This window comes from Eleutherodactylus coqui, chromosome 6 (genome assembly GCF_035609145.1).
Source record: "Eleutherodactylus coqui strain aEleCoq1 chromosome 6, aEleCoq1.hap1, whole genome shotgun sequence".
NCBI lineage: Eukaryota > Metazoa > Chordata > Amphibia > Anura > Eleutherodactylidae > Eleutherodactylus > Eleutherodactylus coqui.
The window spans coordinates 124,293,880-124,318,950 of NC_089842.1; the positions used below are offsets into that span (position 1 = coordinate 124,293,880).

Genomic DNA, 25,071 nt, shown 5'->3' on the forward strand with positions numbered 1-25,071 from the left:
CAGAAAAGGAGACCTGCTCGCCGGCACCCGTACTCCTGGTAGGCGAGAAATTAAACAACTTCTTATGTCTTGTGGGACATCCAGTGGAAATGGAGAGCCACAGAGAATCCCAAAAGAAATTTGGTATAAACAGTTGTAGGTACAAAAGAAAAATGATTTCATTTGCCACACAGCTTTCCTAGACTCCTGAATGACAAATGCATCTAGTTATGCAGTATTGCATGCCCTGCTTCCATATAAATGCATAACCGGGCCTGCAGGAATCTGGGAAAGAAGGGTGATGATGCTGTAATGACAGCCATACTGGTTGACGAGAGGAGAACAACTCCAGGATTTTATTGAGTAATTCACCTATTTTAGAAGGAAATGTTCTGTAACATTTCCACACCATCAGGCAGAGCTGATATAGAGAAGAATTAGAGTTTCATCATTGTTTAACTTTACTCAAGTAGAGTCAAGGTACTGACCCCAAGATTGCTGTGATAAAGTTGAAAGCACCTCATTTTGCAATTTACGAGAGTAAATATACACATATATAAAGTAGCAGTCGTACAATTCCACACATTCTGAAGACCTCCACAAGCTACAGGTGAGTATTTTAGCCACTACTGACTCAGCATATCTGCAGCACGTACAGTATGTGTCTCCATGGTAAAAACTGTGTGCTCCGATTTTGCAGTCATATTTTACTCCATCTGTCTCTTCTTGATAAATGTCACCTTTACACACTAAACGGGAAACCACTGGACAAAACTGACATGGAAAAGGACTTAGGGGTTTTAGTTAACTGTAAACGTAATTGCAGCAACCAGTGTTAGGCAGCTGCTACCAAGGCAAATAGGATCATGGGGTGCATCAAAAAAGGTATAGGGGCACATAGTGAGAAAATTATTCTTGCTTTTTACAAGCCACTGGTCAGACCACACATGGAATATTGTGTATAGTTTTGAACACCAGTACTCAAGAATTGCATATCAGAGCTTGAATGGGTTCAAAGGTGGGCAACTAAAGTAATAAATGCAACAGATGGACTACAATACCCAGAGAGGTTATCAAAATTATGGTTACTTAGTTTATAAAAAAGAAAACTGAGGGGCGACCTAATAACTAAGTATAAATATATCAGGGGACAGTAGAGAGATCTCTCCCATCATCTATTAATACACAGGACTGTGACAGTAACAAGGGGGTGCCCTCTATGTCTAAAGGAAAGAAGGTTTCTACACCGACACAGAAGGGGGTTCTTTACTGTAAGAGTAGTGAGACTATGGAACTCTCTGCCTGAGGATGTCGTGATGGGGAACTCACTAAAGGAGTTTGAGAGGAGCTTGGACGCCTTTCTTGAGCAATACAATATTACATGTTATAGTCACTGGTTACTTCAGAAGGGCGGTTGATCCAGGGATTATTCTGATTGCCAGATTTGGAGTCAGGAAGGATTTTTTTCCCCTTAAATGAGGAAAATTGCCTTCCTCGGGATTAACATTGGGGGTAATAGGCTGAAGTATATGGACATATGTCTTTTTTCAGCCTAACATACTATGTTACTATGTCTGAAAACCCTAATGTTGACATTTCTGAAGTCAATTATTTGTCTCTTGGAAACATTTATCATGTCTGTTGAATGAGTGAAATCTGTGCTTCTGTCTAATTTCTAAATCTCATTCAGTATCAAGTACTGATCCTCTTCATATTCCTCGTATAACGACAAAATTATTGTCCTTTGAAGCAAAGATATGTGAAATCACAATGCAACATCTAAAATTATCTCCAAAACAAATATCTTACATGAATTTTTGTGCTGAAGGCTAAATATTCTTCTTATTCATTGTCCTTCTTTTCTTCTGTTACTCCTTCATGCTTATCCTTTTTCTTTCCTTCTTCCAATATTGAAGATAAAAGATTTATGAAAGAATGCTCACATGCTCAGACGGTATGTCTTGTTGTAAGCATTATGATTTACAAGAAATGACCAAAAGAACTTACTTCAAGGGATGCTCTATGCTGGATTCAGAGCCTCCCTAAATATCCAGGGTGACTCAAAATGGGAGACTAGGGAGGGTCTGTATCCATCATAGACCCTCCCTGGAAGTGAGTTCATTTGATCATTTCTTGGATATCATAAGGTTTACAACAGTATAGACCCTTGGTGTGCGGGAATATTCTTTCATGAATCTTTCATCTGTATTTTCTTTCTGAGACCTTTGTGTGTATTTGGACCCTCCCTGTTACATCTCTGAGACCCTTGTGTGTCCTTGGACCCTCCCTGTTACGCTTTCCCACTACGGATGTCATCCTGACATAGTGTTGTACCCATAGTTCCCAATTTCTGTGTCGCCAGCAAGGAGCAAAGGTCTAGCGACCTACCATTTTGGTTGAGTCACTAACACCAAGTGAGTCCTTTTTTCCTTTTTTTTCTTAAACACATACACCATTTTATCTCTGATGTGCTGTCCTAATTGTGTGTTTCTTCTTCCAATATTCTTCTTTCTTCTCATTCTATTTTCCTTATTATTATTTTATCCTCCTGCTCTTTGTTGTCACTCTCCTTCAACTCTTGTCCCTGCTTTTCTTTTTTCTATGCTTCATTTTTTTTCCATCTTATTACTCCCTACTAGAGATGAGCGAACGTGCTCGGCCACGCCCCTTTTTCGCCCGAATACCGCGATTTCCGAGTACTTCCGTACTCGGGCGAAAAAATTCGGGGGGCGCCGTGGCGGCACGGGGGGTAGCAGTGGGGAGTGGGGGGGAGAGGGAGAGAAAGAGGGCTCCCCCCTGTTCCCCGCTGCTACCCCCCGCACCGCCCCGCCTCTCCCCGCCCCCCGGCGCCCCCCGAATCTTTTCACCCGAGTACTGAAGTACTCGAAAATGGCGGTACTCGGGTGCGTAAGTACTCGAAACGAGTACGTTCGCTCATCTCTACTCCCTACTTTTTTCTTTCTACTTTGCCTTCTCTTTCTGATTTTCTTCATTCTCTTCTTATCCTCTTACTTCTTTTATTTTACCTTCATCAAATTGTACTTTTTCTTTCTCCTTTTTCCCCCACACTTTCTTATTTTCTTCTCTTCCTATTCTCATTCTTATTATTCTACTTCTCATTCTTCTTCTTTTCTACATACCATGCTCTTTAAGATTTTCTTCAAGATTTTCTCCTCCTTCCTTCTTTTTGTCATATCCTCTCCTTCTTCTTGGCTTTCTCCTGTTTCCTGATTGCCTTGTTCTCCTTTTTTTCTTGTCTTGCTAGTCTTCTTTTCTTCTACTTCACATTTCTCATTCACATAGTTCCTTTTTCTCCTTCTCTTTCTGAATTTCTTCTCCTTTCTTGATCTCTGTTTTTCTTTTACTTCATCTCTTCTGTCCTTTTTCCTACTTTTTCTTTTCCACTTTTTTCTCCTTCCACTTTTCTTCTTCCTTATTTTCTCCTAATGTTCCTCATTGTTATTTTCCTCATTTTCTACCTTTTCTTCTCTTTTATGGTATCTTTTTGTCATGTTCTTCCTTTTCTTCTTCTACATTCAATTTTGTAACCTAATATCAGGGAAAAGCAAGTATCTATACCAATCTATGTAGAATGGTTACTAGTAGATTTCACTTTTGCTGCATTCTCTTTTACCTTTTTTTTTTTTGTTTCTTCCTGGACTTTACTTTTGTCTTCAGGTTTGGTTGAGGTAATCTCCATCAAGCGATTTTTTTATTTTCTACAGTTATTATTTTGTCATGGCCCATAATGACATGGATGGGTGCATATGTCAAGCTCAGTCACTGCAGCGTGTAGGATGTTGATAAATGTGGTATATGAAATAAAATAGTGTTATAACCACAGCTCTTAGCGTAGTAGTGCCTGCAGCAGAGCCTAAAAATTTTTTATGGCATTGTAGATGATGTTATATATTGTGAGGCCAGTGCTATATACAGATAGTCCCCTACTTGCGAACATGCGACTTACGAATTTCGCAAGATACGAACTATCTGTCCTGCACAGTATGATGTAATGCTATGGCATTACATCATACTGTGCAGGGACCGGACAAGCTTCTATCAAGCCTGATAGAAGCCTGTCCGGTCAGATCGTGGTTGCTAGGCAGACGGGGGCCTTCTGAAAGGCCCTAGGGCTGTCTAGGCAGAGCGCCTATCAAGCCATGCGCTTGATGGGCACTCTGCATAGGCAGCCCTGGGGCCTTTCAGGAGGTCCCCGGCTGCCTAGCAACCACACAGCATCCCGCGATCTCATCGTGGGACGCTGTACGGGCCCCCTGAACGTCGGGTGCCGGCTGTTTCTTACAGCGGGCACCCGGCGGCAGCAGTTCCGACGAGCCGCGCCGCTCGTCAGAACTGTTAACACTTTAAATACCGCTGTCAGAGCGGTATTTAAAGTGTTAACAGTTCCGACAAGCGGCGCGGCTTGTCGGAACTGCTGCCGCCGGGTGCCCGCTGTAAGAACAGCCTGCACCCGACGTTGTATGGTGCGGGATCCACCCGCGATCCCGCTCCATACAAGCATTTGTTTGACTTGCGAACAAATCGACTTGCGAACAGGCTCCTGGAACGGAACCTGTTCGCAAGTCGGGGACTAACTGTAGTTCGATAGTTAGGTGTGAAGAGGCAGAAGTACACGGAGGCCAATGGTTAGGAAATATTTAAATAAATCTTCTTTACTGTAATTTTATCAGAGCAGGATAAACAGCATTTGTCTCAATATAGGGTGAGACTAGGTGGCATTTCTCCACAGACATTAGATTGGTAGATCAAATAATTTGCATGGAGGATGGCCGGAAATATTTGGGAGGGATGAAGCAGCAATATCACCATTTATATACCGTGACCTTCTGACCTTTGTCAATCTACAGCACAGCTTTTCTGTTACCAGTATAAGGCACATCTTGGCCCCGGCTGCTGTCTCCATCACTCAGGAACAATTTTCTAGGCCTCTGTCACTTCTGGGCCATCTCCCGGTTATCAGGCACCTTTACGCTTTACCTCGCATGTACAGAATCATGGTCATGGGCTTGAAGAGGGGCTTCAGTCCTTCCCTCTCCACAGCTGTCACCCCCTCCGCAGATTACATTTAGCTCTGCTGCAGGGCAGAGTAACCCGGAGTTAACCCTTGCATGCCCTGGGTGAATTGCAAACCTACATAAACTTAGTAATAGCGCTTCTGGACTACTACACATATATAGTATTTATGATGAGTTAATATGTTTCTTTCAGAAAAATGAAGCTTTTCCACTTCCTGTTGTTGAGCCAATTACTACTTTGTACACTTGTGTGTAGTCACCATGGAGGACCACACGATGATGATGACCATGACCACCATGACCACCATGACCACCAGCATACTGAGGAAAAGGCTTTGCTCCAGCTGACTGCAGCTAATTTACAGTTTTCCTACAAGCTCTATTACCACCTGGCTACTGCCTATGCTAATAAAAATTTCTTCTTTTCCCCTTTAAGTATATCAGTTGCATTTTCCTTGCTCTCACTTGGAGCCAAGTCCAAGACCCTCAGTCAGATCCGTGAAGCATTTGGTTTCAACACATCTTTGATTTCAGAAGAAGATATCCACAAAGGCTTTCAGCAGCTTCTGAAAACCATTAACCACCCTAAAAGTAACCTTCAGCTAGACAGCGCCAACGCTCTCTTCATTGATGACAAGATAAATCTTCTTGACAAGTTCTTAAATGACACCAAGAACTTCTACCAAGCTGAAGCCATCTCAACTGATTTCCAAAAAATTATGGAAGCCATAATACGAATCAATAGTTATGTGGAGGAGAAAACCCATGGGAAAATAGAAGCATTGTTGGATAGTCTTGATCCACTGACAGTTCTAGTTATTGTCAATACAATTTTCTTCAAAGGTAAGTGAAGTAGCTGTCATCACATGCATTTCAATTGGTTTGCAATAGGGCATACATAGAGGAAGCTCATGTGGCTAATATGGAGTCCAGAGAAAAGGAATGCTTCCCATTTCCCATTGGTGTACGAACCTCTATAGATCTACATATGAAGCAAAATGGAGGTAGGGGAGCTGGCCAAAGCATAATACTGTCCTTATCCCTGACAACGTATATGAAGAATAGGTGAAAAAGGCTTCCGTTCCAGTGTAGAGAGGGGGTAAAGATTAGTTATACTATGCCATGTTCAGTTTAAGATTATATTAGTGTAATGAAAGCCTTATATGTAAGTGTAATGAAATGCGTTGTGTTTCACTTAATTCCAGCATATGGCCCAGGATGCATTGGGGTAGTATGCCTATGACACAGTTTCTGTACAGGAGGTAGTTCTGCCACAATTGAGAGCGAAAAGCTGGTATCCTCATAGGGGGCATGGAAAGATAGAGAGAGAAAGGTCCTCACCCAGTTGCTGGCCATCCAGTATTGAACCCCCATGTATCTCTCCAACCCAGGCTGGCTGTTGCTGACTTGTTGCATAAAGTTGGAATAAATGCTTAAAAGCCACATCGTCCTTGTGTAATCACTCAGAGCCATGCCTGATACGTTGTATGTAAACAATCCCATTTCCAGAGGCAAGACACTTAGAGGTAAGACAGTGAGGGAATCCAGAGAAGGAGGTAGGGCATTATATCCAATACCCTATTATGAAGTTGGTTGCCTTCCTGGAGACTGCCTCAAAAGAGTTGAACCTGTCGATGGCTCCTGCACAACCCCTGAGCCCATTATGGACCGGAAGCTCATTCCATCAAGCCTGTCCTGGTCTTTTACATCAGTATACGTGAGTCTGCTGGTATTAACTAGCACTAGGAAGCGGAACTTATTTTGATTTTTTTTTTTCTATGGAGCTTTGTCTCTGTAAAGGGGTTTTAAATATTGGTTGGGGGCTGTTTTCCAGCACCTTTCCCATCAGCCAATTGAAAGGGGCCAAGGTCATCTAGTCAGTGAGAAAAAAAAGACAATGTGAATGACCCCCAGAGGTTTTATATGATGTCATGGGGCACAACGATATTAAAAATATAGTTTAAAAAATTATAGAATAAAATAAAAATTTATGCCGGATTTCTTGCTTTATAAGACTCACCTAGGTTTTAGAGGAAGAAAATAGGAAATAAATATTTTGAAATTACCCAGACTGGGCAGTGAGGGAGGAATAAAGAGCAGTATAACCACCTGAAATTAAGTATATACCACTTGTAAACCTGTCATTCAGGATCCAGGGGCAGATGAGTATAAATGTAATGGTGGTCTTATTACTTGTCACCTAGCTTTCCAGGAGTTCTGAATGTCATGTTTGACTAGTTATAGCAATGCACATTGTATACATGTTTGCATAACCCTGCAGTTGGCATTCAGGATTCTGTAAGAGCTGAGTGACAATGTAATGATGATTTTATTAGTTGTCACGCAACTTTTCAGGAACCCTGCATGGCACGTCTGATTATGGTGAGGTATGGGGTATACATTTCAGCACAACTAGGCACCAATCAGCTGTATCTACAGATGGTTCTCTTCCCCTGCTATGGAGATGGCAGCTGTGTGATAAGGAGGGGAGGATAGCCGCTCGTACGAATAGTTGATTGGTGGAAGCAAGGGACCAGCAGCATTCTCTCCAGTGCTCACCAATCAGCTGTACCTACCAGCGACTCTTTTCTCCTGCTATCGAGTGGGCATACGATCCTTATCACACAGCAGCTCCATAGCAGGGAAGGAGAGCTGCCTGTATGAACAGCTGATTGGTGAAGGTGGAGGAGCAGCAGCAGTTCTTGCTGGCGCTCAGCAATCAGCTGTGCCTATGGGCGGTTCTACCTTTCCTGCTATGGAGCTGCTGTGTGATAAGGAGGGGAGGAGAGCTGCCCATACTGACAGCTGGTTAGTAGAAAATAATATAAGACACTGTCTTATATTATTTTTTGCCCCAAAAGAGGCACAGTATCTTATTTTCAAGGGGGTGTCTTATAATAGGTATTATTGTATTTTGACGCAACTGGAAACTAGGGGTTTGACAGGAGGAACGCCCCTGTCACACCCCTAGCTTCCGATAGGGTGAAGGCACAAAGGTCCTAGCAGGACAGTGTGCATTGATTCATGGCTGCCCTGCAGCCTTACGCTGACCGCTATTTTGCTTCTTAGGTTTACATAATGAGGTGTCAATGCTGCCATGTTACTGCTGTTACATGGCAGCATTCACATGTTATAATATAAGGCTAAGAAGCAGCCATGAATCAGAGTGCAGACTGCACCGATCACTCTAAGCAGACCGCCCGTTCCCAGCTCCCAGACGGCGCGTCACTGCTGCATCCCACCAGCTTTTGCAGCCTGTGTGCTCGCTGACGGACACTTCCCTGCTCACCCCGATGTTGGTGCTGGCCCTCCGTCGGGATAGGTTGCCGCCCGGCGCATCAGTGTACCCTCATGGCCACTCTCACGCTCAGTGCTCCCAATGTGGCCGCGCCAGTGGTCAGCCGCCGTGAGAGTCGGGCAGCCGGCGCTTGTGTTTCTTGGGTCGCACCTGTCAGCTTTGTTCCGGACGGCGCCTGGGTCATGATGACCGCTCATCGCTCCTAAGGCAGCGGGCCTCCGCAGCTGCCAATCCTTAGTGCCTTCCAGGACCTACAGGAGCAGCACATGTGCAGCCAATCATGTTCAGGGGGACTTCCTGGTGGCATCAAGATACAATAATACCCTTATAATACTCACCTAGTAGATGTCGTTCAGGTCCATTGCGCTAGTCTTTGTTGCTGCTGACTGCAGCCCTTCCTGTAGTTACAAGCGCCGGTCAGAGAAGTCGGCACAGAGGCTTCCGCTCCAACCTCTGTGTTATTGCAGCACTAACAGCATGCGCTCACACAGCTGATCGGTCGGGGGCCTGAGCGACAGACCCCAGCCGATCAATTATTGATAACCTATCCTGAGGATAGGTCATCAATAGTATTTTCCTGGAAAACCCCTTTAATAGATGTTAATAAATAGAAATAAATTAATTATTGGTGGAATTTCTTGTAGGATCCTGGGAACACTCTTTTAATGTCAATCATACCAGAGAAGGTGACTTCTATGTGGATAAGGACACTGTAGTTAAGGTGCCGATGATGACCAGGCGTGGAGAATATCTAATGGCAGTCTTACCAGAAGTAGGTTGTGCATTGGTTGATATCCCATACAAAGGAAACGCCTCTGCAATTATTGTCTTACCTGAGAAGGGAAAATTACATGAAGTTGAAAAAGCTTTCCAGAAAGTGTCACTAGCTACCTGGGCCAAAGAAATGAGACCAAGGTAAAGCTAGAATATATTAACTTAAAGTAAATTCATTCCATAACTAACCTGTAGTAATCCTTTTATTATTCCCCAGAGCTGCACTTACTGTTCTGCTAGCAGAGTCACTGTGGCAGATTTACTAATACTGTTGGATAGTTACTAGGGATGAGCAAGCACACTCGTCCGAGCTTGATGCTCAATCAAGTATAAGACTACTTGAGATACTCGCTACTCGAGTTGAGTGCCACACAGTGCTCGAGTAAATTTCATTTCCCCTCCCCGCATGTTTAGCGCCATTTTTTAGCCGCTAAACATGCAGGGAAGGCTTTACCACTTCCTGCTGTGACGTGCCAACCCTCTGCACGTCTACAGCAGTGAGTGGCTGGTGGGATCAGGTGACTGCTGAGTACTTAAACTGGTGCCGCCCGCGGCTCGCCTCAGACGCATGCTGGCAGAGTTTAGGGATAGAGCTGCTGAGATATATAAAGCGTTAGGGTAGGGATTAGGTTGTGGTTAGGCAGGGATCCTGATGACAAAAACCCAGCAGTCCTTCTTAAAACTACTCCTTTCATTGTGTGCATTAGCATTTTGGTTGGCTGGGACCAGTAGTTCACCATTTTTTCTGGCCCTGTGCAGAGTCTCTCAAATCTACCAGTCTGTGTGTGTGGTGAATTAGCCCTAGTTCTCAGCGCTATACAGTGGGTTAATTTTTTCTGGCCCTGTGCAGAGTCTCTGAAATCTATCATTCTCTGTGGGTGGTGAATTAGGACTATGTCTCAGCGTTATGCACTGGTTATTTTGGTTAAATTTTTTCGGGCCCTGCTCAGAGTCTCTAAAGTCTACCCATCTCTGTGTGCGGTGAATTAGCCCTAGTTCTCAGCGCTATACAGTGGGTTAATTTTTTTCTGGGCCTGTGCAGAGTCTCTCAAATCTACCAGTCTCTGTGTGCGGTGAATTAGCCCTAGTTCTCAGTGCTATACAGTGGGTTAATTTGTTTCTGGCCCTGTGCAGAGTCTCTGAAATCTACAATTCTCTGTGGGCGGTGAATTAAGCCTTTTTCTCAGGGCTATACAGTGGGTTAATTTTTTCGGGCCCTGCTCAGAACCTCTGAAATCTACCAGTCTCTGTGGGCAGTTAATTTGCCCTAGGTATCAGCGGTATACAGGGGTGTAATTTTTTTCAGGCCCTGCATAGAGCCTCTCAAATCAACCAGTCTCTGTGGGCGGTGAATTAGGCCTAGGTATCAGCACTATACAGTGGTGTAATTTTTTCTGGCCCTGCTTAAGGCCCCTCATATCTACCAGTCTCTGTGGGCGGTGATTTTGCTCTAGGTATCAGCAGTATACAGTGATTTCGTTTTTTCTGTCCTTGCTCTATCCTTTATCCTACATGATAAAGACGAGGGGTAAGGCCGAGGCCGTGAACGTCCGAATGAGGGTGTGGGCAGAGGCCGAGGTCCTGGGCGGAGTGAAACTGTGCCTGCTGCTGAGCGCTGCATATCTCCCCTCCCTGACTTCATCTCACATTTTGCAGGTCCACATGGCAGACCATTATTAAAAGCACAACAGTGCGATCAGGTGCTGATGTGGATAGCGGATAATGCCTCCAGTACTTTATCCAACACCCAGTCTTCCAGGCAGTCCACTCACGCCAGCACAGGCACTGCACCTCTGAATCGTCAGGCTGCTCCTCCTTCAGGCATACACCCAAGAACTCTTCTCAGGTCCCTGCCCTGAGTCTGAAAAAACGGTTCCACAGCCATGTGAGGAGTTTGTCGTGACCGATGCCGAAAAATTGGAACTTTCACAATCTCAGGGTGATGAGGGCGGGGACTTGGAATTACAGTCTCAAGAGCTATTTGTGGATGATGAGGATGAGACACAGTTGTCTGTCAGTGTTGTTGTTGTTAGGGTAGTAAGTCTGAGGGAGGAGCAGACAGAGGGTTCAGAGGAAGAGCTGGTGGACGATGAGATGACTGACCCCACCTGGCTTGCAAAGCTTACTGAAGACAGTGCTTCAGAGGGGGAGGCAAGACCAGCAGCAGAACAGGTTGGTAGAGGCAGTGGGGTGGCCAGGGTGAGAAGCAGGGCCAGAGCAAATAATCCACGAACTGTTCCCCCCAGCACCCCCTCGCGGCAAGCCTCCTTGCAGAGGGCTAGGTGTTCAAAGGTCTGGATATTTGTTATTGAGAGTGTGGACGACGGACGAACAGTGATGTGCATCCTGTGCTTTCCGCAACATGCGGGTCCTACCTCGGTGAAGGTTTCTTCTGCTTATTTTGCCACCTCCTCCAAACCCCACCTCCTCCTCCACCCCCTCCACCTCTCAATTACCACGTGTGAGCACGTCGCCGGCAGTCAGTAGCTCGAGGGGCTGCAGCACTGCGGTGGGGAAACGTCAGCAGGCCGTGTTGAAACTACTCAGCTTGGGAGACAAGAGGCACACCGCCCAAGAGCTGTTACAGGGTTTGATGGACATGTGGACAAGTGCTGGTGGGCAGGGACACTACATCCCCCTGACGGCACATTGGGTGAACTTGGTGGCGGCTGGGACAGAGTCTGACCCTGGGCCCGCTCACGTGCTTCTCACACAAGTTTGCGGGTCCTACCTCGGGAACGATTTCTCGGGCTTATTATGCCACCTCCTCTTCCTTCTTGGGGTGTGGGGATGAGTGCTGGTTGACATGTTTTTGCTCTCGTGTTACCACGGTTATCTGAAACACTGGTTTGGACCAATCAAAAGAAGCATAACTGATTTAATATGACTTTCACAGAATAACTAGTATCCGAGTCCGCTTTATGCCCACGATTGTTGAGGGCGTGGGCAGAGGCCAAGGTCCTGTGCAATGTGCAACTGTGTCAGGTTTGGCCAGTGCAATTTCTTCGTGGTTCATCCTGTCTTTAGAGCGATGAAAGGAACCGTAACTGACGGCACATTTGGTTAACCAGGTGGAGGCTGGGACCGATTCTGACCCTGGGCCTGCTTACGTGTTTCTCACACAGAGGATTATAGGTCCTACCTCGGTCATGGTTTCTCTGGCTTATTATGCCACCTCCTCTTTCTCCTTGGGGTCTGGGGATCAGCACTGGTAGACATGTATTTGCTCTCATGTTACCACATTTATCTGCAACTGTGCCAAATTTGGCCAGTGGAATTTCTTCGTGGTTCAGTCTTTGGAGCGATGAAAGGAACCATAACTGATTTAATGAGAATTTCACAGCAGTACTAGCATTCGAGTCTGCTTTATGCCCACGATTGTTTAGGGTGTGGGCAGAGGCCAAGGTTCTGGGTGGGGTGCAACTGTGCCAGGTTTGGCCAGTGGAATTTCTTCGTTGTTCATCCAGTCTTTGGAGCAATGAAAGGAACTGCGACTGATTTAATGAGACTTTCAAAGCAGTACTAGCATCCGAGTCTGCTTTATGCCCACGTTTGTTGAGGGTGTGGGCAGAGGCCAAGGTCCTGAGCGGGGTCCAACTCCATGTTTGGCCACTCAAATTTCTTCATACTTGATGCTGTCCATGGAGCAATCATCGGAACTGTAACTGATGTAAGGAGACTTTCACAGGGTCACTATATTGTTGTGGTGACAACTTTTGGGAGACCTCCTGCTTAAAAGAAATCTTTTACCTTAGAAAGGGTTGCTGAATTTTGTAGATGCTTACAAGTACTAGTATCTGAGTCCGCTTTATTCCCACATTTGTTGTGCCTAGTAGTGCGCACTAGGCTTTCACAAGCATCTTGGCTGTAAACCAGGTCAACGTATTGTACACTGCCTGTTTCTGGATGTCCACTAACGTATAATGCCCTGAGTGGTAAACAGCCGGATTGGTTTAGGTGTGATAAACGCACGCATTCCTGGGAGTTAGCGCTGGTCGCCATGTATTATCTCTCGTGTTATAACTTACCACAATACTGGATACTGGATTGGAGAGTTCACAGGAAGCGTAACTGATTTAATGAGACTTTCACAGGGTCACTGTATACCTGTGGTGGCTACTTTTGCGACACCTCCTGCTTCAAACCAATCTTTGGTTTTAGTATGCGTTGCTGTATTGTGGAGATGTGTAGAAGTACTGGCATCTGAGTCCCCTTTGTGCCCAGGTTTGGGGCTGCTGACAATTTTGTGACGGAGGTGGCTTGGGATTGGAATTATGATTGTACGTTAATTTATCAGCAATTTTCATCAGCATTGCGGGCTATCGCCCACAATTTCAAAGAGGGTCGCTGCCAGGCCCTGCCAACCCTCAGCCAAGACGCACTTATAAATAGACATGAGGGTGGTGTGGCTATCAAGCAAGCGTGTGGCATGAGGGCAGCTGACCACTGCGCAGGGTAAATTTTGAGTACGCTGTGGATGCTGGCTCGTGTGGAGGATTGGACAGCAATGCCAGCATGTAACCCAGGAGAAGAGGCAGCGGTGTCACCCGCAGGAGGTGATTGTCCTTCATTGTACCTAGTGTGGTGCTTAGCTAAGATGTGCCAGCTCGTCTGCCTTGCTACTTATGGCCTGTCCCAAGTAAATTGTTAGGGGAGTGACCGCCAGGCTCTTGCCCCTAATTTGGCTTAATAATGCGACCTGGGAGTCTCAGATCCATCCATGCATGCTGCCCCTGCCATTCCCTATTAGTTTCTGTGGTGTTTCCATCACTTTTTGACGTTTTCAGGTGATTCACACAACCTCCCCTATGCGGAGCATCGGTCACCTTGAAAAATGCTCGTGTCTCCCATTGACTTCAATGGGGTTCGTTACTCAAAACAAGCTCTCGAGCATTACGAAAAGTTCGACTCGAGCAACGAGCACCCGAGCATTTTGGTGCTCGCTCATCTCTAATAGTTACATAGTACAAACTTAGACAGTGTTAAAATGTGCCAGAATTATCACAGTGACTCGAGCTGAATGAGAAATCAGTGCATGTTTAGACATTTCTGCCTATGAGCATGTTTACACAGAGCAATTATTCTTTAAAAAATTGTTGGATTGTGCAAATTTAAACGATAATCGTTCAGTATAAACACAGCCAATGATTCAATGATGAACGAGAATTAATTAACTTCTCATTCGTCGTTCATTTTATGTAAAAGATTTATCTGCCTATATAAACTGTCTAAACGAGCAAATGAGTGAACTCGTAATGTAAAAGGAGTCAAACTTTATACCCTCTATAAACCTTTTTCAAATCAGCAACAAAATGTGTATAGAAGTGTCTTAAACACATAAATGTGGTGCAAAGCATGTAAGAGTTTTCTGGCACAAATTTGCACCAGAGAACTTGTGAATTTTCAATAGTAAACCTGCTCATTATCTATTACATTACTTATTTCAGGATTCTAAATTACATTGTGTATTATACTCCAGAGCTGCACTCGCTATTCTGTTTGTGGAGTCACTTTTTACAAAACATAATAAATCCTGTATTGATCCTAAATTATATCCTGTATTATGCTTCAGAGCTGTACTCATTATTCTGCTGATGGAGTCACTGTGTACATACATTACATTACTTATCCTGTACAGATCCAGAGTTATATCCTCTACTAAACTACGAATCCTCTAGCTAAATATAGACCCAGACTCTCTAAATAAATACAGACCTCCTAAACAAATGAGACCCCAGAACATCTAGACTTATACTGATCCCCCAAACTAAATAGAGTCCCTGACCCTATAAATACAGACTCCAGACCACATAAACTATAGCTGATTCCAGACAAGACTCCATAAACTAATACAGACTCCAAACTCCATAAAGAAATGTAATCTATAGCCCAAACTCACTCATGTAGTCCTCAATCAAGTTTGTCTTCAGCATAATGAGGGTTTTTTCATATTGCCTTTTTGGGATGCAGCATTGATTCCATCCTGGTTTCCGTCCTCCTTGCAGAAAAGGATGGAAACCAGGATGGAACCATTGGCTTCAATAGGTGAGACAGGGACCTCGTGGTTCTAGATTTCAATCCCTGTCTTTTTTTTTTTAGCTGAACAGAAAAAGCACCATCCTCAGTGCTTTTCTGGCCACCACAGGCCACAATTAAAACTAAATTATTTTTTTTTTGCTGGTATCAGTTTGGCAACTTTACCCATTTACCTCAATGAGAGTGTAAAATCGCAGGGTTACACAATGATCCTTGGTCACATGACCCATGTCGCAGCCAAAGTTGCCGTCTAGCCCTAGCCTTATTATGACATCTTTGTACAGCATAATGAGAAATTGTTTTTTCCTTCTTTACACAGGGAGATTTTACTAACAATTCCAAAAGTCTCAATTACTGGAGAACTTGATCTTGTCAAGGAGCTACAAGCCTTAGGCATCACAGACGTATTTTCTGACCACGCTGACTTATCTGGGATCACTGGAGGATCTAATCTGAAAGTATCAAAGGTAAAATTCATTTTCAATTTGAGCAGTGAATGATGAGAGGGCAAAACCATATTGGGTCAAATGTCTGACAGCACGGCAGAGCTAAACTGCTGTCTGTTTCCAAGGCAACCAGAAGAATTATAAAAGCAGCTATGAATGGTCAAAACTCTATTAAAGAAGTCAAAATTGTCACAATAGACAAGTTCTTTTAATGTTGCTCAAACTGTTATGGAAATTGTGAAATACTGAAAAACATTGTTTAAAGGGGAAGTAAACGTTAAACTGAATATGAGGAGTTAGAAAAATGTTGCTTCTTTTTTCCAAAAATAGAGCCTCAACTGTCCATGGGTTGTGTCTGCATCTGCAGCTTATATAGACAGAAATAGAACATGTTAAGTTTTTCACTTAGACCATCGGTTAGTGTGGAAAACCGTTAATATGCTGTAGCAAGGAGGGTACTCTTGCTTCGGGATCGCTGACCTCTCCTACCACAAATGGCGCACCACACGTGTAAACACGGCTCAGAAATAGCAGATATCTTTTGTCTGGCTCCAGCCAGCATTTCTTTTAATGCACGTCACAGCACAGCAAAATCACATCAATGTCCATAAGCACCCCAACTTGGGTGGGAGTCCAGGGGCGTCCACTGTTGGACTCTTGCCTTTTCAGGCCACTAGCCTGCAACACCTTCCTATGCTGCGCTGGTCCTCTCTCGGGTGGTGAGGTTAGGGGCGTCACCCTGTCAACCTCGGGCCTTCTTGGTCTATGCCAGACCCTGGGCTAGCAGCCCTCCCAGCTCCACTGAGCTGTCTCTCTCTCAGGTCTTTGGCAGGAACCGGCTTTTATTTGGTTCCTGCTCCACCCCTTGGTTAACCCTCGCACCAGAGGTCCTATCTCTGGCCCTGTACAGGCCCTTCTGTGTGCTGCTGTGCTACAATGCCTATTGTCATAGGCATATAAAGGGTCAGCACTAGATATGAGCGAGCACACTCGTACAAGCTTGATGCTCGATCAAGTATTAAACTACTCGATATGCTCGCTACTCGAGTCGCGCATCATGCAGAGCTCGAGTAAATTTCATTTCCCTTCCCCGCACGTTTAGCTCCATTTTTTATCCAATAAACATGCAGGGAAGGCATTACCACTTCCTGCTGTGACATGCCAACCCTCTGCATGTCTACAGCAGTGAGTGGCTGGCCGGATCAGGTGACCGCCGAGTATTAAAGCTGTTGCCGCCCGCGGCTCGCTTCAGACGCATGCTGCATCAGATTAGGGATAGAGCTGCTGCTAGCAGTGCTAGGCAAAGTCTTAGTGTAGGAATTAGGTTGCAGTTAGGCAGGGAGCCTGACTACCAGAACCCAACAGTCTTTTTAAGGACTACTACTCCTCTCATTGTGTGCATCAGACACATGGACAAGTGCTGGCAGGCAGAGACACTACATCTCCCTGACGGCATATTGGGTGCACTTGCTGGAGGCTGGGACTGAGTCTGACCCTGGGTCCACTCACGTGCTACCCACACCGAGGATTGCGGGTCCTACCTCGGTGAAGGTTTCTCCGGCTTATTATGCCACCTCCTCCAACCCCCCCCCTCCTCTTGCACCCCTTCCACCTCTCAATTACCACGTGTGAGCACATCGCCGGCAGTCGGTAGCTCGAGGCGCTGCAGCACTGCGGTGGGGAAACGTCAGCAGGCCGTGCTGAAACTACTCAGCTTGGGAGACAAGAGGCACACCGCCCAAGAGCTGTTACAGGGTTTGACAAAGCAGATAGATCTGTGGCTTTAGCTGATGAACCTCCAACCAGGCATAGTTATGTGTGACAATGGGTGTAACCTGGTGGCGGCTCTGCAGCTTGGCAGACTAATGTGCCATGCCTGGCCCACGTGTTCAATCTGGTGGTTCAGCGCTTTCTTAAAAACTACCCCAATTCGTCTGACCTGCTCAGCAAGGTGTGTCGCATCTGCACCCATTTCAGAAAGTCCACCACAGATGCTGCCACCCTCAGGACACTGCAACATCACTTCCAGCTGCCAGTGCACCGACTGTTGTGCGACATGCCCACGCGCTGGAATTTTGCGTTGCACATGTTGGCCAGGCTTTACGAGCAGCGTAGAGCCATTGTAGAATACCAGCTGCAACATGGCCGGCGGAGTGGTAGTCAGCCTCCGCAGTTCTTCACAGAGGAGTGGGCATGGATGGCAGACAGCTGTCAAGTCCTAGGAAACTTTGAGGCGTCTACACAAATTGTTAGTGGCGATGCGGCCATTATCAGTGTAATGGCCGCTGCTTTGCCTGCTCAGAAGTTTGCTGCTAAGCATAAAGGCTGACGCTTTACAGTTAGAACAGGAGATGGGGGATGACAATATGTCGCTTGATAGCCAGACCACCCTCACACCTGTTTCTCAGCGCGTATTGAAGGAGGAGGAGGGGGAAGAGACTGCTGGCAACCCTGCAGAGGGTACCCATGCTACTTCCCTCATATTGTTCAGCGTATATGGCCTAAAGAGGAGAAGGAGGAGGAGAAAGATCATGAAAGTCATCCTCCTAGTGAGGACAGCGATGTGCTGAGTACTGGGACTCTGGCACACATGGCTGACTTCATGTTGGGCTGCTGTTCCCGTGACCCTCGCGTTAGACGCATTCTGGCCAACACGGATTACTGGGTGTTCACCCTTCTCGACCCATGGTATAAAGAGAACCTTTCCACTCTCATTCCCCAAGAGGAAAGGAGTACGAGAGTGATGCAATACCACAAGGCCCTGGTGGAAAAGCTGATGCTAAAGTTCCCATCTGACAATGCTAGTGGTAGAGGACGTACTTCAGTGGGCCAACTAGCAGGGCAAGTGCAGGGATCAGGCAGCATGCCCAGCGCAGGCAGGGGAACACTCTCCAAGGCCTTTGCCAGTTTTATGGCTCCCCAGCCAGACTGTGTCACCACTCTACAGTTGGAGGGAACACTGTAAAAAGATGGTCAGGGAGTACATAGGCGACCGTACCAACGTCCTCCATGATCCCTCTGCTCCATATAACTATTGGGTGTCAAAGCTGTGCATGTGGCACGAACTTGCACTGTACACCTTGGAGGTGCTGGCCTGCCCTGCCGCTAGTGTGTTATCAGAGATGGTGTTTAGTGCTGCTGGGGGGATTATCATGGATAAGCGTACCCGCCTGTCAACTGACAGCGCCGACAGGCTTACACTCAATAAGATGAACAAAGCCTGGATTTCCCCTGACTTCTCTTCTCCACCGGTGGAAAGCAGCGGAACATAAAGATTCTTAAGCTGGAACAGGAGAACCATGCATCCTCTATCACCCCAAAAAAGGGAAGAAGTAGCTTGGTCTATCCCTCTCTGATCTTCCTCCTCCAAAACCAGCATGACATCACTCTGTACAGCCAAATTTTCAGAGGGGCAAAAGGCTCTGTTAAAACTAATTGCTTTGGAGGGCTGCCTCCAAGCTCTGTTAGCAAATTAAGCAACAACGAGCTCTATCTTTAAAAAATGTTTTTGGGTTTCACCTGCACTCTGGGTAAATCAATTTTTTAGGGGTACACCTGTACTCTTGGTACACAAATTTTTCAGGCCTTCGCCTATACTATTAGCAAACTAATTTTTCTGGGCTTCGCCTACACTCTTGGTAAACACATTTTTTCAGGTGTTCGCCTATAGTCTTGGTACACCAATTTTTCAGGGGTTCGCCTATATTCTTGCTACACCAATTTTTCAGGGGTTCACCTATACTCTTGATACACAAATGTTTCAGGTGTTCGCCTATACTTGTGGTGCACCAATTTTTCAGGGGTACACTTGTACTCTTGGTACACAAACTTTTCTGGGGTTCACCTACACTCTTGGTACAGAAATGTTTCAGGGGGTCGCCTATATTCTGGGTACAGAAATGTTTCAGGGGTTCACCTATACTCTTGGTACACAAATATTTCAGGGGGTCACCTATACTCTTGGTACACAAATGTTTCAGGGGTTCGCCTATACTCTGGGTACACAAAGGTTTCCCAGTGCAGTGTTCAGCTATCTGACACATACACAGAATTAATTGTCCTGCTTTGCCCATTCCAATTTCTTCATCGTTCATGCTGTCTTTGTAGAGATCGAAGGTACCATAACTGATTTAATGAGACTTTCTTAGAAGTACTAGCATCCTAGTCTGCTTTATGCCCACGTTTGTTGAGGGTGTGGGCAGAGGCCAAGGTCCTGGGCGTGGTGCAACTGTGTCAGGTTTGGCCACTCGAATTTCTTCATGTTTCATGCAGTCTTTGGAGCGATGTAAAGAACCGTAACTGATTTTATGAGACTTTCACAGGGTCACTGTATAACTGTGGTGGCAACTTTTGTGACACCTCCTGCTTTAAAGAAATCTTTTATTTTAGAAAGGGTTGTTGAATTTTGCAGATGCTTAGAAGTACTAGCATCTGAGTCCACTTTATGACTACGTTTGTTGAGGGTGTGGGCAGAGGCCAAGGTCCTGGGTGGGGTGCAACTGTGCCAAGTTTGGCCACTCGAATTTCTTCATGTTTCATGTAGTCTTTAGAGCGATGAAAGGAACCGTAGCTGATTTAATGAGACTTTCACAGGGTCACTGTATACTTGTGGTGGCTACTTTTGCGACACCTCCTATTTTTGCCACTGTGCCGTCCCCGCCATACACCAGCACGTGTCTAGGAATATCAACCGTGCCCTCACTAACGCGGTTACTGGGAAGGTCCACTTTACGACCGACACGTGGCCAACTGCTGCCAGCCAGGGACACTACATCTCCCTGACGGCACATTGGGTTAACCTAGTGGAGGCTGGGACCGACTCTGGCCCTTGGCCCGCTAACATGCTACACACACCGAGGATTGCAGATCCTACCTCGGTCACGGTTTCCCGGGCTTATTATGCCACCTCCTCCACCTCTCAATTACCACGTGTGAGCACGTCGCTGGCAGTCAGTAGCTCGAGGCGCTGCAGCACTGCGGTGGGGAAGCATCAGCAGGCCGTGCTGAAACGCCTGACCTTGGGTCCCAAGAGGCACACCACCCAAGAGCTGTTACAGGGTTTGATGGAGCAGACAGATCTGTGGCTCTCGCCGCTGAACCTCCAATGGGCATAACCTGGTGGCGACTCTGCAGCTTGGCAGACTAACACCTGGGGGGGGGGGAGGGGATCGGCGCTGGTCGCCATGTATTATCTCTCATTTTACCACAGTCATCCGAGATATTGAATTGGAGAGTTCACAGGAAGCGTAACTGATTTCATGAGATGTTCAAGGGTTAACTGTATACCTGTGGTGGCAACTTTTGCGACACCTCCTGCTTCAAACCAATCTTTGGCTTCAGAATGCATTGCTGAATTGTGCAGAAACTGCAGATGGTTACAAGTACTAGCATCCAAGTCCAGTTTATGGACGAGTCTGTTTGTGGCTCCTGAGAATTTAATGACGGAGGTGGCATGGGATTGGAATTATTGGAACCCAACAGTCCTTTCTAGGACTGCACCTCCTCTCATTGTGAGCATCATCAGTTTGGCTGCCTGGGACCAGTAGTGTGCACAAAGCATTCACAAGCATCCAGGCTGCATACTGCATATTGTTATACTTTTATAGCGTACGTAAAAAAAAATACCTCGCAGTTTGCGTAGCACTTTGACGCAGTGCTTTATACAGCATGATGAAGACTAGGGGTAAGGGGCGAGAACGAGGAAGTGGACGTGGGTACCCGAATGAGGTTGTGGGCAGAGGCCAAGTTCCTGGGCAGCGTGCAGCTGTGCTTGGTTTGACCACTCAAATTTCTTCATGGTTCATGTTGTTCTTGTAGCGATCAAAGGAACCGTAACTGATTTATTAAGACTTTCACAGTTGCACTGTAGACCTGTGGTGGCATCTTTTGTGATACTTCCTGCTTAAAAGAAATCTTTTGTTTTAACCCCTTAACGACCAGCCCATAGTGTTTTTACATCCTCCCGAAGTGGGCTTTATTCTCTGAGGATGAAAAAACATGTGTCCTGCAGAGAATAATGCCCCTCAGGCTCTGGACGTGACAGCTCCATGCTGTCGGTGTCCGCAGGTAGCTGACAGCATGGAGCTGTCATCCCGGGCTGTTCGGAGCCCCCCCCGGCATTGCGATCGGCGCTATGCAATGGATAGCGCCGATCGCAAAAAAGTAAATAAAAGTGCAATAAAAGTTAAAGATTCAGCTGCTCCGATGGATCGGATCCATCGGAGCAGCTGAAATTACTCACCGAGGTCCGCCGCACGACTCCCCGCTGTCCCGATGCTCCGGGCGCCGTAGCCGTCCTTCTGCGCATGCGCGCCAGGCGGCATTACGTCAGCCACATGCGCAGAAGGCCCGGCGGCGCGGGAGACTTAAAATCTCCTGGCTCCCGGCTCCTGTAGGTAGCCGGGAGGCAGGAGATGTCAGCGGGGACTGCGGTGAGCGGTCCCCGGTACCGCGATCGCCATTATACAATGGATAACTACGATCGCGGAAAAGTGAAAAAAAGTGTAAAAAAAGAAAAGTTTCACCTCCCCTCATGGATCGGATCCATGAGGGGAGGCGAAAATACTCACCTCAGGTCCGCCGATGTCCTCCGGCCGGTGTCGGGACCCCCCGCTGGCTTCTGCGATGTGCCGATGCGGCGCGCATGCGCAGAAGCCGGTGAGCCCGGCAAATTCAAAATCTCCCTGCACCCGGCTGTCACAGATAGCCGAGTGCAGGGAGATATGACTGGGGACCGCTGTATGCGGTTTCCAGTCATATGATCATCGTTATCCATCAGATAACGGTGATCATATAAAGTTAAAAAGTAAAAAAAAAAAAAAAAAGTTAAAGGAGATGTCCCGAGGCAGCAAGTGGGGTTATACACTTCTGTATGGCCATAATAATGCACTTTGTAATATACATTGTGCATTAATTATGAGCCATACAGAAGTTATAAAAAGTTTTTTACTTACCTGCTCCGTTGCTAGCGTCCTCGTCTCCATGGTGCCGACTAATTTTTGGCCTCCGATGGCCAAATTAGCCGCGCTTGCGCAGTCCGGGTCTTCTGCTGTTCTCTATGGGGCTCAGAGCGGCTCCGTGTAGCTCCGCCCCGTCACGTGCCGATTCCAGCCAATCAGGAGGCTGGAATCGGCAGTGGACCGCACAGAAGAGCTGCGGTCCACGAAGATAGAGGATCCCGGCGGCCATCTTCAGCGGTAAGTATTGAAGTCACCGGACCGCCGGGATTCAGGTAAGCGCTGTGCGGGTGGTTTTTTTAACCCCTGCATCGGGGTTGTCTCGCGCCGAACGGGGGGGGGGTTTAAAAAAAAAAAAACCCGTTTCGGCGCGGGACATCTCCTTTAAAAGTAAAAAAAAGTTTAAAAAGTTAAAGTTTCATCTCCCCTTATGGATTGTATCCGTAAGGGGGGATGAAATTACGTACCCAAGGTCCCGGATTTGTTCCCTGGTGGGATGTTGATCTGCGGATCTTACCCCAGCTTCGGCGCATGCGCCCGTCAGCATGATGGCGGACGCATGCGCAAAAGTGAAATATTGCCCAAGAAATTTAAAATCTCCCTGATGCTGGCTACAAAAGGTAGCCAAGAGCCTAGAGATGTCACAGGGAGCCGCGGTATGCGGTTACTGGTCACGTGATCGCCGTTATCCAATGCATAATGGCGATCACGTAAAAGTTCTTTAAAAAGTGGCAGTTTCATTTCCCCTCACCGATGCGATCGGTTGGGGGAGATGAAACATCTTCTCGGAGGCTTCCGCATTTGAATCCAGATGCGATTATCCTCCATGGACCCTTCCGGATGCTGCGCATGCGCCCGCCGGCAAAATGCCGGATACATTCGCAGGAGCCGGGAAGCCCAGGAAATTTTAAATCTCCTTGCTCCCAGCGACCAATGGTCACTGAGTGCTTGGAGCAGTGACCGGTGGCCTCGCTGAGCGGTCCCCGGTCACGTGATAAAGTAGCGATCTAACATTAGGCCGGTCACGCGTGACCGGAGAGGAATTACAGGTTCTGCATGCGCTTGATCAGCGGTAATCCACGGATCAATCGCATGCATTGGATTACACAATTCCCCCCAATTAGCGGGTCGGAATTACGTAATCCACTCGCAGAAACGGAACACAGCATGCTATATTTTACCACGAATATCTGCGACCTAGAGCCCTTTGTGCTCTATGACCGCGGATATACTCGCACCCCGTATGCAAACACATTGTGTACGGGCTGCGGGTACCCGAGTCATCTCTAAACGACGGCACGGGAAATGCAAACAAAAAAACGCCTGTGTGAGTAGGCAGTTATGCGCAGTACATTACGCAACCGTACGCAGGGTCACAGCCGGGCTCACAGCTGGAATCCGCTGCAGGCCTCGGCAAGCGGATTCTGCATACGGCCATGTGAACCCGGCGTTATTCAGACCACTACCTGTAATCCGTAATTTACAAGAAGCCCCGGGAACGTTCGTCTTCCTGCAGTTCCAGGAGCAGCTTGTTGAGCGCCTTCTCTGTGAGACCGCTGCACCGCAGCAAGATTACAAAGCCTCACAGCGCCACTTTTTACACCCCATCCCCGCCGCTGAGGTTACGAAATACCCCCCAAAATACATGAGAGGAGGGGGGGGATACCCGGTTTTCTTGCCCCATGTGCCCAACCCAACCAGCCTCCGTAATTACCCCTGTCTTCGGACATAAAACGCAGTTTATATTATTACCTTTATCTAATATTTAGGGAATGCCAAAAAATGGGGATGTCGGGGGGGGGGGGGGAATGTTTTTAGGAAGTCAAATTTTTTTCCGTATAAGTGGGCAATGGGGCCTGGAATTTATTCAGTTCTGCCCTGAAATCCAGCGGGCATTCCCTCCATTATGGGCCTAGCCATGTGTCCTGTAAGTAGATTAGGGCCACATTGGGTATGTTTCTGAACACGGGACAAACAGGGGTATCCATTTTGGGGTGAAAGTCTTCATTCCTATGTACACTGTACAAAAAAAACAGTTTTTAAATTGACAAAATTGCCAAACAAATGAAAATCCTAATTTTTTCCTTTTGCTTTGCTTAGATTCATTCAAATACTTTGGGGTCAAAATATGCAGTAAACCCCTAGATGAATTTGTTAAGGGGTCTAGTTTTTAAAATGGGGTCATTTGTGGGGGTTCTCTATCGTTTTGGACGCTCAATGGCTCTACATGTGGGCAATGGGGACTGGAATTTATTCCGTTGTACCCTGAAATCCAACGGGTGCTCCTTCCATTATAGGCCTAGCTATGTTTCCTTTAAGTAGATTAGGGCCACAGTGGGTATGTTTCTGAACACGGGACAAATGGGGGTATCCATTTTGGGGTGAAAGTCTTCATTCCTATGTACGCTTTCCAAAAAAAACAGTTTTTAAATTGACACAATTGCCAAAAAAATGAAAATCATAATTTTTTTCCTTCTGCTTGGCTTAGATTCATTCAAAAACTGTGAAGTCAAAAAAGTCATCATACCCCTAGATAAATTCGTTAG

At 46.5% G+C, this 25,071-nt stretch overlaps 1 protein-coding gene across 1 annotated transcript in view; it reads left to right on the plus strand.

The window, feature by feature from the left end:
- The first annotated feature begins 522 nt into the window (after nt 1-522).
- The window catches only part of LOC136631448 (alpha-1-antitrypsin-like protein GS55-MS), a 30,122-nt gene continuing 5,573 nt past the window's right edge, over nt 523-25,071 (plus strand). The window contains exons 1-4 of the mRNA XM_066605740.1: nt 523-589; nt 5,209-5,858; nt 8,958-9,228; nt 15,443-15,590. Of these exons, the coding sequence (XP_066461837.1) occupies nt 5,213-5,858; nt 8,958-9,228; nt 15,443-15,590 (1,065 nt within the window). The 5' untranslated portion in view covers nt 523-589; nt 5,209-5,212. The remainder of the gene's footprint in view (nt 590-5,208; nt 5,859-8,957; nt 9,229-15,442; nt 15,591-25,071) is intronic.